Source organism: Pyrus communis, chromosome 1, assembly GCF_041283825.1.
Source record: "Pyrus communis isolate YQ-2024b chromosome 1, ASM4128382v1, whole genome shotgun sequence".
Classification (NCBI taxonomy): Eukaryota; Viridiplantae; Streptophyta; class Magnoliopsida; order Rosales; family Rosaceae; genus Pyrus; species Pyrus communis.
Window position 1 is genome coordinate 6,951,682 of NC_142565.1, and position 14,679 is coordinate 6,966,360.

Genomic DNA, 14,679 nt, shown 5'->3' on the forward strand with positions numbered 1-14,679 from the left:
CTATATATAGAAAAGCACTTCTCCGTAACTCCATAGAGCAGAAGCTTAACTCTCACTTCTAGAGAGAGAGAAGAACAGAGAGAGGTGCAGTTTTAGAGAGAGAAACAGAAACTACTGTGGAGTTGAAGAAGGAAAACGACACCGCTCTGATTTGACGCATTTTTCTGAGAAATTAATCCCATTCCAAACACGCCGTTAACCGCTCTCTCCTCACTTGCAGATCACATACTCCACGACTATAAATATAAGGAGACTTGGAGAGTAAGGAACCAATACGAATGTTGGCTCGCGTGGCGGACAACCAGATATCGCCGTTTTTCACTTCCATGGAGCTAAACGACTTCCCACGCCCCGCCCACGGCGCGTCGCCCTCGCTCGGCCAGCTACTGAAGCAAGTTGGTGATGTACGCAAGGAGGTCACAGGTGACGGCGGCGAGACTCCAGCGCACCATGAACTCGACATCTCCGACGCCAGCCTTGAGCCTCGCTCCTTGCCGTTCGTTCTCTCATTCAACAACCTCACTTACAGTGTCAAGATCCGCCGCAAGTTCAGCTTGTCGGGGATGTTATCCGGCTGCAATAGCCGCCTCAGCGCAGCCACGGCTTCCGATCCCGTATGCGGCGGAGATAATCTTTTCACGAGGACGAAGACGCTGCTCAACGACATCACGGGAGAAGCGCGCGAGGGAGAGATTCTCGCGGTTCTCGGCGCGAGCGGGTCGGGTAAATCCACTTTGATCGACGCCTTAGCGAATCGGATCGCGAAAGGAAGCTTGAAAGGCACCGTCAGCTTAAACGGCGAGGTTCTTGAATCGCGGCTCCTGAAGGTGATATCCGCTTACGTCATGCAGGACGACCTCCTCTTCCCGATGCTCACAGTCGAAGAGACGCTCATGTTCGCCGCCGAGTTCCGCCTCCCGCGCGCGCTCTCGAAATCCAAGAAGAAGTCCCGCGTCCAGGCGTTGATCGACCAGCTCGGCCTCCGCAACGCGGCGAAGACGATCATCGGAGACGAAGGCCACCGCGGAGTCTCCGGCGGAGAGCGCCGCCGCGTTTCGATCGGAATCGACATCATCCACGACCCGATCATCCTCTTCCTCGACGAGCCGACCTCCGGCCTCGACTCCACGAGCGCATTCATGGTGGTGAAAGTCCTCCAGCGAATCGCTCAGAGCGGGAGCATTGTGGTGATGTCAGTGCACCAGCCTAGTTATCGGATCCTCGGCCTCCTGGACCGGTTGCTCTTCCTGACCCGGGGCCAAACCGTTTACAGCGGGTCCCCCACCAACTTACCTTCCTACTTCGCTGAGTTTGGGCACCCCATACCCGAGTCCGAGAACCGGACCGAGTTTGCGCTCGACATAATCCGAGAACTTGAAGGCTCGCCCGGCGGGACCAAAAGCTTGGTGGAGTTCAACAGAACCTGGCAGAACAAGAAACACTCGAACCCCAACGACGCGTCGTACAGAGGAGCATCCGACGCACGACACGTCGTTCCCCTCCAGGAGGCGATAAGCGCGAGCATTTCTCGCGGGAAATTGGTATCCGGAGCCACCAACAACAACCCGAGCCCGAACTCGATGGTCCCCACATTCGCGAACCCAATCTGGGTAGAGATGGCGGTGCTCGCCAACCGCTCGATGAAAAACGCTAGAAGAATGCCAGAGCTCTTCGGCATCCGCCTCGGCGCCGTCATGGTCACCGGATTCATCCTTGCCACCATGTTCTGGAAGCTCGATAACACCCCCAAAGGCGTCCAGGAGCGCCTCGGATTCATCGCATTTGCCATGTCCACCACCTTCTACACCTGCGCCGACGCTCTCCCCGTCTTCCTCCAGGAACGCTACATCTTCATGCGCGAAACCGCCTACAACGCCTACCGCCGATCCTCCTACGTCCTCTCGCATTCTCTGGTGGCGCTTCCATCGTTGATTTTTCTCTCGACGGCGTTCTCAGCGACGACGTTTTGGGCGGTGGGGCTCGACGGCGGACTGTCAGGCTTCTTATTCTACTTTCTGATAATATTCGCGTCGTTTTGGGCGGGAAGCTCCTTCGTCACGTTTCTCTCCGGGGTGGTCCCGCACGTGATGCTCGGGTACACGATCGTAGTCGCAATACTGGCCTACTTCCTCCTCTTCAGCGGCTTCTTCATCACGCGCGATAGAATCCCGGCCTACTGGATTTGGTTCCACTACTTGTCTTTAGTGAAGTATCCCTACGAGGGGGTGATGCAGAACGAGTTCCAGGACCCCACAAAGTGTTTCGTTCGCGGGGTCCAGATCTTCGACAACACCCCGCTGGGGACGGTGCCGGCGGCGATGAAGCTGAAGCTGCTGAAGAGCATGAGCCAGACGCTGGGGATGCGCATCACGACTTCCACGTGTCTGACGACGGGGGCTGATATTTTGGAGCAGCAGGGGGTGACGGATTTGAGCAAGTGGAACTGCCTCTGGATCACGGTGGCCTGGGGGTTTCTGTTTAGGATTCTGTTTTACTTCGCCTTGTTGCTTGGGAGCAAGAACAAGAGGCGGTGAAGAAAAAAAACAAAAAAGCTAAAATAAGCTCCGGCTGGTTATTTGGCGGGAGCGAGGTCGATTGGTCTGTGTGAAACTGTGAAATTCCTGTGTCAAATTTTAATTGTTTTTTTACCTTTTTTATTTAGGGTTTCCAATATTATTTCGGAAATCTGAATTACGTTGGCCGGGTCGATTTTGTTGGTGTTGCATGCAAATTGTACACTGTTACAATATAGGTCATATACTAATCGCGAGAAGTATAATAATCTTTCATTCAGATCAACCTCTTCTACCAGTTTTTCAATTATGTATGCGAAAAGTTTCTGAAGTGTAATTTGTTGAATGTCAATCCAAGGCAAAATGCATGTCACATGTACTGAACTATAAGCAATTTAGCATGTTATAGTTTCAGCATGTCCTGTTAATTATCAGGCCAGCTCTAAGGGTATGAGGGAGCATTTGTTGGCCTCGTTACTAAGTATTAATGTAGTCTCATGTTTGTCACCATGCAAAACTATAGCTTTAATGTGATTAGGGTTTACTCGCATCAATGAAGGCCTCGTTAGACTGTCTTAGCAAGATCCTCCAAAAACTATATGGGACTGACTAAGACCTGCGCTTCATCCTCTCTCGCCTTCGTCTGCTTTGCTACCTTGGGCTCATCGATCTCAATTTTCGACAACAAAGGGTTCGGACGCGACTTCAGCTTAATTTTTAAAGTTAATCCAGTCTGAAATAGTCTTTTGCAACAAACGCACCCTGAAGGGCATCAAATTCAATCTCTTTTTTGATGTTTACAAAAATTAACATAAAAAGAATATGTAAATACGGCGTCAAATTTAATCTCCCTTCCATAATGTTTACAAAAACTGACATAAAAAGTTACCAACATAAGTTTCTTTTTTTTTTTGGTCGGTTACCAACATAAGTCTAACCAGGATCCATTTGTACAAAATCAAGTTGACCATTAATTACCTTATGACTAGCTCCCAGTCAACTGTTGTTCTGTGTCACAATCTATAAATTTTATTTTTCAAACAAGACTTAGAAAAGCTGGGAGTAAAATGAGATTTTGAGTGCCTCGGTTTAAACTTCAACACAAACCCCAGAATCTGAGATTTGGTCTTGTTGGTTGTTAATGTTATAATCTAAAGAATAAACGCGTCGTCTATTCATATTATGCCACGTGAATCCATTTTAATATCACAAAATTTTGTATATAATAATGGTTTTGGATAATTGATTTTGTTTTGGAGTGAAAAAGGGGCATATATGCTTCATTCATGCATGTTTAAGGATTCAAAGTCTAAAACATCAAATATGCATGCATATGTAAGAACAAACCCACATTGACCAAAAACAAGAACAAAACTACAAACCACAAAAAAATAAAGCAACTTTGCCCGACTTTGTTCACCAATCCTACATCTAAACTTAATCCCCGAGGACAAGATTGCCAAATAATTTTTGGAGGGGACCAAAATCAAATAGGATGTATAATTTACGGGTTAATCGGTTCACCCACACTCCATCGACCACATTATATATTCTCCCTTTACAGTTTAAAGCTATATATTCACACGCTAGCTTCACCCTAATTAATTTGTTTAAGGTATAATATTTTGGCTCTAAATTAACTTTAATTTTATTTTATTTATAAGATTTGACTCCATATATATGTATAGGAGTTAAAGTTGTAGGAGGTAACGTAAATTAATATAAACTCTAATTATTATTATTATTTTTTCCAAGTTGTATGTGGCTAGTGAGGGGATGATAAATATGCATGTGCACACATGAAGAAAATAACCGTGGTTGTTCCATGTGGGAGATATTTTTCAGTGTGGCACGGGGCGGTATATCTCCTGTTATTATATAATTGCAGAGAAATATTTTTTTTCTTCAAGCATCCCTCTAAATGTATAAAAACATGTGGCGTACTAAACATACTGAAAAATCTTTCTTCGTATGGGTATGGGCCTATGGCTGATTAATTTCACTGCAAAATAATTAATTGCATGTATAAATTGGAAGACTACTCCGTTCAATGACCGATATTTGATTGTTGGCGAGATTAATTTGTGTAAAATTCTTTTCAAGATATTTGGAGCTGAGGTCGGCCATGGAAAAGGAGAGATTCTACCGGGTAACGAGTCGCTTGTGATCCATGCATAATCTGATCACCTGTCTCTCTCATGGTCATGTGACCAAAATCAATTCAACAATGACAGATTCCTGAGTGTGTAACCAAGGCCTCGTTTGGTCTCTATTATTGGATTGAAATAACTAATTCTATGAATTCAAGGTATATTGAAGATAGAAGTTGACGATTTTTATTTTGAGGTTATTGGACGGGAATTAGACATGAAGGAAACTTATCCCTTTCATTAATCATACTAATTTAGGGAGTGAAATATTGATAAGTTTTCTTAATGGGTAATCATCTTCTACGTACATCTAACTCAAAATAATACTTCTTCCTTCAACGTATCTTCAAAATAATGGCTTATCAATTCTAATCCGACCCTCTATACTAAACGAGTCCGAATCATTTAAGTTGCGACTGGCAATTGTTTGCTAGATTGTCTAGTAAATTCATTAAATTTGGGTTGCTCGCTGCCGGCCGGTACCTTAATTAATTGTGCTAGCTAGTTTGACACATGACCTTCATGAGAGTGATACCAGCTGGGCTGATAGCTATATAGTGCACTTGCCTTCGGTGCCTTCGGCATGGGCGGTAGTGCTAGTACTGTCATGTTCATCTCTTTAATTGTCGGGTTTAGTTTGGTATTAGCACCATTGCTGTTCAACAAAAACGGCAAATTCCATTCAACAAGATAGTCTTCGGAAGTGGCTTGTAACTCAGTTGGTTAAAAGTATTTGTTCTTGCACTTGATGTTCCATATTCTAATCACGCTTTTATAGTTTAATATAAATTACCTTATCATTGGAGTAAGCGACATGATGAGCTTGAGGAATCCAAATTTTCTGCATGCAAATACCCTTGTGACCCCTATGTGGCTCCTCTAAATATGCAATGCGTGTCCACCCATTTTTAATCTTAACTCTGTTGAAGTTGCTATTTATGAAAATCAAAGTTAAGACCTCTTGATCATTGAACTTGTTATTTATGAAGTCGAACTTAAGATTATAATACTAGTGGCGTGCATGTTAAGTTTCATTAAGGCTTTTTAGCCAAAATGGTCCATGAGATTTGCATAACTCCTTACTTTGGTCCCTAAGATTTCAAATCAATAGAAGTGGTCCCTAAGATTGTCCACCAATTTTGGTCCTTCTGTTAAAAACTCCATTAAGTGTCCCAGAGCTCTTGGCCGGAAGTTTGGGCAATTTTCAAAGCTTCGTAACTCAATCGTTTCTTAACCAAATTCGACCCATAATATATCAAAATGAAGATAGAAAGTGTAGAATAAGATTATACCATTTGGAAGCCCAATGGTTGCTGGAAATGGTCGGAAAATAGCCTCAAAGTTGACTGGTCCGAGGAAAAACTGGAAAACTAGCCGGAAACTGGGCAAACTTTAAACATTCATAACTTCTTCAATACTCAACGAAATCAAGTGATTCAAAAATGAAAATCATATTTCTTGACGAGACGAAGAGAATGGTGCCTTTTTCAGCTGCTAACTCGCTATGGTTTGGCCGGAAAACGGCTCAAAAGGGGCTAACTCGAGATCAAGACAGCCACTTTCGAGCTGTTTCCCGGCCAAACCACAGCGAGTTAGCCGCTGAAAAAAAGGTATCATTCTCTTCATCTCATCGAGAAGTATGATTTTTGTTTTTGAATCACTTGATTTTGTTAAGTATTGAAGAAGTTATGAACGTTTAAAATTTTGCCCAGTTTTCGGCGAGTTTTCTAGTTTTCCCTCAGACCAATCAACTTTGAGGCTATTTTCCGACCATCTTTGGCAACCATTGGGCTTCCAAATATGTATAATCTTATTCTACACTTTCCTATCTTCATTTTGATATATTATGGGTCGAATTTGGTTAAGAAACGATTGAGTTATGAAGCTTTGAAAATTGCCCAAACTTCCAGCCAAGATCTCTGAGACACTTAACGGAGTTTTTAACAGAATGACCAAAAGGCTGGATGGTGGACACTCTCAGAGACCAAAATGAGAAGTTATACAAATCATAGGGACCATTTTAGCTAAAAAGCCTTTCATTAATAACGTACTTAAGTTTTTGTTTCTCTGTCCCTCTCCATTCCCTTATGGATGATAACTATACATGGATTATACGAGAAGTAATGCTACAAAGATTAAATTTGTAGATAGAATTTTGTAACTAAATGATATGGAAGTTGATGATTGAATGATTACTTAAGCATTAATAAACATGCTCATTTTTATTAATAACACATTATTTAGTTCACAAATTTTATCTACCAATTTAATTTTCTTAACATTATTCTCTTACGGGACATCAAGCTGTGTGAAATATTGAAAACTTTATGATTAGGACTGCTCAGAGAAGAGAATTAATGACATCCGACTAAATTAATTTATTCAAAAAAGCTAAGCACGTGTTGATGTTGTCCTGTCAAAATCTGTAGTCAGTTTCTTCCTTGCGACAAAATAATAATAAATTACTCTTTTCTATTCTATTTTATACAAGTTTTTTTTTAAGAAAAAATTTCGAAACTGTTACAATGATTTAAGAGATGTCGAAATTTCAAACAAGAGATGTATGGGTAGAAAGTATTACAAGTTGAAGATGTATTTTGTTCATTATTACAATTCTAATATGAATATGTTTTTACTCTTAGTCCATTTACAAACGCACACAGAGGCTTCACATGTCCACTACATATATAACACGAGAGAAGATATGTCTTATCAATATAGATATATCGTCTTCAAAATATCATGGAATAAGTGTTATATACACAAAATGATTGAGCTCAAGTGATGAAATGTATATATACACACCAATAATAATCGTTACGACAATTATGTGAACTTAATACTTGTTTGTTTTCAACCCAAGATGCTTACTTGTTAAGGGAAGATGAAATTTGCTCACTTACACTTTTAGGGGTTTTCTGTTTCACCATGCACCTATTTTTGAACAATTAAATTGAAATTGTCAAAATTTCGTAATTAATTTTTACAAATTTAGCAGTTCGATACACTGATGCATCATACAATTTTTACGATATAAGCCTTAGATTGTCAGGTACATATTGGAATTCATGTGTTTGCTTTGAGTTCAATATCCATGCATTTGTTTCCACTTTGCACGTTAATTATCACGTGGTCATGTGCATGAAAGAATTGCCTACCCATTGCGTGATGAGGAATATGTGCCCCTTAGTCAAGGGCATGGGCATTAGTCCAACTTGTTCGGTTAGGTTCCGCACAATTACCATTCAAACAAGAAAGAGAGGGGCGATTTAGTAGTACATGTAAGTGAGAGAGGTTTTAAATTTGATTTTCGTCAAACGCGAATTTGAACTACATTATTGCTAGCTTATTGTGAAACTTAGCCCACTTTTCCACTCTTTTAGGGTTAATAATATCATTTGTTCAAAAAAAAAAATAATAATAATAAAGAGAGTGAGATGGTGACGAACAATGTTACTTAGCTAGCTAGGACTTGGCTTGAAAGAACTCTATGGTCTCAACCCAACTAAAAAAATCTCAAGGCTAAGACCATTGAGACTATTTGACATCGCATTTTGTCATCAAATTGTAAATATGAATGATTGATATTGTTGTTTAAATGTGAATTGATTATGTGGTACAGATTTCACGATCTAACGATATAATTATTATTTTTACAAAAATAAATATAATAAAGAATTTTTATCACAAATGATTCCTGAAATTGACTCACTCAATCAAGATGGTTCCTGAAATTGAAAATTGATCGATGTAGTCCCTGAAATTGGATGTCGAAAATCAATGTAGTTCTTCCGTCACAACTCTGTTAAAAATTCTATTATGTGCTGATGTGATACGTAATTAGGTTCCACAATATAATAAAATATTGTCATGTGGATTAAAAGTATTTAAATAATAATTAAAAACAAAAAAAATAAAAAAGAGAAAAAGAAGGTGAAGATGATTGTTCCCCTTCTACCCAGCGAGCGACCCACCATTCTCCTCCCCATTCTCCTCCCCTTGAAACGGCGTCGTCGCACCCCGTTCCCGCAGTCCTCGTGTTCGCCAGTGGCACCTGCTTTGCTCCCAAGCTAAGCACCAATAAGTCACGTACTAATTATAATCAAGGTTCTAAAAAACGCTAGGCGCTAGTCGGGCAGCGGGCTAGCGCCTAGCGCCTAGGCAGCCTAGGCGGATTTAGGTAAATTTCTTGTATATCTTGTAAATAAATGCATATTAACACTTACAAAAAATTATACTTGTATGAAATCCATGGATAAGATAATAAAAGAATGATAAAATGCAAAAAGAGTATCCAACAAGTCCAAAATTTAAAAACACATTAAGCATATATGTCATATAACCATAGTGAGGAGTATTGTAGGATGACACATGTACAACAAGTTCACAATTTAAAACAACATAAAATGGAAAATAGGAGGAAAATAAGGAAATTTAGTAATGTAAGATACTTATTTTTAGCATCCTAGAATTTAAGTTGATACACAACACACCTATTCTATAAAATTAACAAAATTTCAAGGTATAATTAGAACTTAGACTTTAAACAAATTTCACAAAAAATATAAAAAAAAAAAATTAAAAAAAAAACCACCCAACCGCCTAGCACCGCCTAGCCCGCCTAGGGCCGCCTAGAGCCACCCCGATTTTTCCAGCCGTTTTGCCCAAAATCGCCTCGATTCCAAGGCGCCGCCTAGGGTGTTTTTTAGAACACTGATTATAACTGCTTTTTGCATTTTGCATATATACCAAACCAAACCAACCCAAATCAAATATTATATTGTATCTATGGCCATCATCTTTTCACGAATTCTCAGCCCCACTCCCTATGGACTGCACCTCCGGGTCGAGCAACATCGGGGAGGTTTTATTTCGAATTACTATCGCCGGCGAACACGAGGACTGCGGGAACAGGGTGCGACGGTGCCATTTCAAGGGGAGGAGAATGGTGGGTCGCTGGGTAGGAGGGGAAGAAGATGATGAACAGTCATCTTCTTTTTTTTTTTTTTTTTTTTTTTTTTTAATTATATAAAATAATTTTTTAATTATTCTTTAAATATTTTTAATCCACATGGCAATATTTTATTATATTGTGAATGTGACATCCCACATCGCCCAGGGGAGTGATCCTTAAATGTATATTCTCATCTCTACCTAGCACGAGGTCTTTTGGGAGCTCACTGGCTTCGAGTTCCATAGGAACTCCGAAGTTAAGCGAGAAGGGGGCTAGAGCAATCCCATGATGGGTGACCCACTGGGAAGTTGCTCGTGAGTTCCCAAAAACAAAATCGTGAGGGAATGGTAAGCCCAAAGCAGACAATATCGTGCTACGGTGGTGAAGCGGGCTCGGGAAGTGGTCTGCCCCAGGCCGGGATGTGACAGTTTAGTATCAGAGCATATGTTGGGCAATATTGTGTTCATCACACGCGTGATGTGAGCACTCTTGGTTTTTGTGTTTGACGTTCGAATGATGCCACCTCGTCGAATATGGAAAAATATGTTAACTTTTCTTCAGTTTTGGACAATTTTGTGGTCTTGACGACATTTTATAAAATCATTTTGGCGGTTGTCCTTAGAATTAAAACGAAGATTTTCCTTGTGGAGGAAAGGTATAAAAGTGAGGCAAGTTGATGGCCTAAGTAAATGTTTTGATAATCATGTATCGCCAGAGATATTACCAAATAATTCTATCATTGTCCTACCGCCGTTAGTATTGATCCTTTAGAGATTGGAAATCTTAGTTAGTCTTGATTTCTTAGTAACATTTCGCGGAAGATCATCTGAGGGATAATTATTTTTTTTGGTCCCTATTAGCACTAATATCTTCAAGCATACTTGTGTTCATGTTGAATCTTTAGGAGGAAGATCGACTGTTGATGAAGTCTTTTTGAAAGTAGATATTAAGCAAGGTCTTTTTCTAGCATTGGGATTTTTCAATCAACGCTATTCCCAGATTTTTGCTTTCGTAGTTGTACTTATTAAATGGGTGAGAATAGGCTTGCGAATGTAAGTTGTCATATCCTGGGAGTTGTAGAAATCCAAAAAGCAATCATCAAATCCTCCTAGGATCAATGAACTACTTCGCTTGAGCCGAATAAATTAGGATCATGGAAGCTTAGGAATAAGCTTTGCAATAGGACGGTAAACTCATGATTGTTGTTTTTACCCTATCACTTATCTAGGTAAACGAAAACCCTTTGACTAACCACCTCTCGATCACTTCCATAGGTAGACATTAGAATCGAAATGCGGGATGATATCTCACTGTTAGATTGTTATGAGTGTCGAGGAAACTGTGAAGACCTTTTAGTTCGTGTCGTAGAGTTGGTTAGTAGTACTGTAAATTCGAGGACGTATACTTCTGACGTCATATCCCAAAAATCTTACCGCGGATACCACCACATTGTTATATTGGTATGGCAACATGACGGAGTATTGTTTTTATTTTTCACGATTAGAACCGTTTGAAACAAACCATCTTATTCATTGACCTAAAGTCAACAGTCATCACCTTATTTCGAAGGCTAGATGACACTTCTCGGTGGAGATTTTGATGATGCATAGTGATTGTCGATTGATGTGACAATTTGGTATCAGAGCCTAACCCTGGTCGCGTGTGTGCCGACGAGGACGTCGGGCCCCTAAGGGGGGGTGGATTGTGACATCCCGCATCGCCCAGGGGAGTGATCCTTAAATGTATATTCCCATCTCTACCTAGCACGAGGCCTTTTGGGAGCTCACTGGCTTCGAGTTCCGTAGGAACTCCGAAGTTAAGCGAGAAGGGGGCTAGAGCAATCCCATGATGGGTGACCCACTGGGAAGTTGCTCATGAGTTCCCAAAAACAAAACCGTGAGGGAATGGTAAGCCCAAAACGGACAATATCGTGCTACGGTGGTGAAGCAGGCTCGGGAAATGATCTGCCCCGGGCCGGGATGTGACAGTGAAACCCAATTATATACCACATCAGCACATAACAGAATTTTTAACGGAATTGTGACAGAAGGAATACATTGATTTGCGATACCTAATTTCAGGGACTACATTGATCGATTTTCAATTTCAATGACCATCTTGATTGGGTGGGTCAATTTCAGAGATCATTTGTGATAAAAACCTTATAATAAAATAACATTAACTCACTTTGACTTTGTTACCATTTAATAGCATAATTTATCCCTTACCCACCCCAGCCTTGAACCCAAGACCTCCTAGACTACGCCCACCCCTTACCCACACCAACACCACTAGGCTAGCCCTAGTGGCTAATACTTTTACCTTATTTGATTAAAAGCATTCACCGCATTAAAATTAAAATTCCATCAACACGTTCACCTAATCCAAAACCTAGTAGCCCAGGTGGTTCCCGCCACCCGATGGCCTCCATACCAAACGGACCAAGATTTCTCTCCCCTCCCTTTCTTCCCTCTATTTCTATTTATATGGTTGCGATTAAATCACGTCAATATCTTGTTTTAAAACTTTTATAAGGAAAAAAAATGATAAGAAAGAAAATGTGAACGGAGTGAAGGGGGAGGAAATTACAAGGAGAGATAATCATTCTCCATACTCAAAATACCCAAAACAAAGTAATAAAATTTAATAAAAAGTATTTATTTTATTATTTAATTAAAATTAAAAGAAAAAATTCCAGAGAGCATTCCTCATCCAAAACAGAAAACAGACGGCTCCACGAGCTGAACCTTTTCAGCAGCAAGATAATGGCGACAATGCCACTTCCCTGCAACTCCCTAACCCATTCCCACTCGTGTCCTCATCAACCAAACCCCACTCGTGCAAACCCTTATTCTCCTTCACAACCCGAGCCACCGACCGGGAAACGCCGCCCCCGAGCCATCGCTCGAATCTGGTTCAGGCCCGGATGACTTCCCCAACCTATTCCCACTTGTGTCCTCATTGACCAAACCCCACTCGCGCAAACCCTTCTTCTCCTTCGCAACCTGAGCCACCGACCCGGAAACGCCGCCCCCGAGCCATCGCCCGAATCTGGTTCAGGCCCGGATGACTTCGACAGCAAGCTGAGCCAAGTCCGACTCTGATACCGCAGCGGCACCGGAAAGAAAACGGGAGTATGGAAAACCCGGAAGTCCAAAAGTGGTTCTGGATCCTCGTCCGCATCCAACTTGTACCTTCCACCGGTGCCGCTCAAGGAGCCGGTGTCTAGCGGGTTGAAGGTGGATTTCAGGTTTAGCCCGTACAGCGAGAGGTTAAACGAGCAAATCACAGTTCTGGGTCTAACGGCACTGTTGCTGGTGGAGTTGGCAGACAGGGAAGAACGTGTTGAAGTATCATGGGTAGTCAGTTGTGCTGGTTCAGGTTTACTTTATGCTGGTTCAGATCCGTACCTCGTCAATGCTTGCTTCTATCAATGTTTGCAGAACGGCTGGACCTGGACATCTGAGCCACAACTTGGATGACTCGACGAGAATGTAAGGCTCTTTGGCTTCTTGCTTCGTCATCTCTCATTCTACGCTCCTCTTCCTCTTCCATCTTATTTTTGCCCTCATGGAGATTGAACGTTTCTTCTGCTTGCTTAAACAATTATTTCTCTTGCTCATCGATTTCCCACAACGAAGAAGACATTGTAAGAAATAAGTAGAAACTATAAATAATGATAGAGATTTTGATTTTGGTGTGTGATTTATTAAGATGGATGGTGGGTTATAAGGAGGAAAAAGAAAGGATTAGATTGTAGATAACACCATGTGGCATGCTGTCATTCGTTAAAAATTTGATCAAAATCTATCTTCAAAGATGGCAAACATATTGTGACAAGTGGCGCAACGTGGTTGGTTAAAAATCTTATCGGAAATCTATCCTCAACGATTCTGAAAAGGTAACGACACGTGGCACGACAGCATTAGATAAAAATCTTATTGAAATCTATCATAAAAAATTGTCTTTTCGGATAATGACACGTGGCGTAATGAGAACGATTAAAAATCTTATCCGAAATTACAAATAAAATTATTTTGTATTATTTTATAAAATAAAAAATACTAATATTTTATTGTTTATTGCTATGGATATTCAGTTAGGGATGAAGATGCAAAAAGCAATTATTGTTCATTAAAAGTAGTTACGATTCACTCTAGAGGGGATTGAATAAGAAGTTGCCCTGAAGACCTTTGATATGCTATAGTTGCTCTTAAGTACGAGAACTTCAGTATGAGAAGGAGAAGGTGAGTGTGGCCTCAGTGACAGCCTGCTCCGCCCAAGGAGTGAACATAAATTAAATTATATATGTGATTATTCTAGTATTAAATTCTAGTAAATTTTGATTTGTTTTTGTAATGCAAATTCAACCTTTGATTATAAGATTATACTTTTGAGTTACTCAAATGAGAGGAAAATGCTCGGCGGGGTAATCATTTTTTTCCGTTAATTATAGCACACATTTCAACCATATAAACGTCGCTGAGTTTTCTCAAGATTTTTTTATGTACAACTCAAGGAATACGGAAAAAAAAAAAAAATTCACCATTTATCGAGTCATGTAAGCATTTTTTTATAATGAAAAGAGTAATGCTAGAAAAATCAAAATTTTAAACTAAATTAACAAATCACATAATTTGTCATCAATATAAAATAAAATCAATAACACGGATCTCTGAGTTTGTTCATCATCAATCACTTTAGTATTTTTGTTAAAAAAAAAAATCGTTAAATATGAAAAAATGACAAAAATATTCTTAATTTTTGTCAAATCATTTTGACCATTGTTTATTGCAAGCATTTTTGATATTTTTTGAGTACTTATTTAAGAGAGTTTTCCCAAAAAGACCAAAATAATTAAGAAAGTTTTAACGAAAAACCCACGATATTATTCACTTCAACGAAAAACTACATTTTTACACTAAAAAATCAATCCTAGTATTATTCACTCTACCCTTTATTTTATCCTTATCATTCAAACTCAAAGTTTTCAAGCCATTTTCATTAATTTTCCTAATAATTAATGGCTAAAATACCAAAATAATATACTCAAAAGTACAGA

The 14,679-nt window shown here is 40.2% G+C and overlaps 1 protein-coding gene across 1 annotated transcript; it reads left to right on the forward strand.

The window, feature by feature from the left end:
* On the forward strand, positions 1 to 2,799 carry LOC137720748 (ABC transporter G family member 6-like). The gene has a single exon (XM_068459863.2). The coding sequence runs from the start codon at positions 279 to 281 to the stop codon at positions 2,532 to 2,534; it is 2,256 nt and encodes a 751-aa protein (XP_068315964.1). The 5' UTR covers positions 1 to 278; the 3' UTR covers positions 2,535 to 2,799.
* The last annotated feature ends 11,880 nt before the right edge of the window (positions 2,800 to 14,679 follow it).

Bases quoted from the DNA above. Each gene is read 5' to 3' on its own strand.
- LOC137720748 (XM_068459863.2), top strand. From the start codon at position 279: ATGTTGGCTCGCGTGGCGGACAACCAGATATCGCCGTTTTTCACTTCC.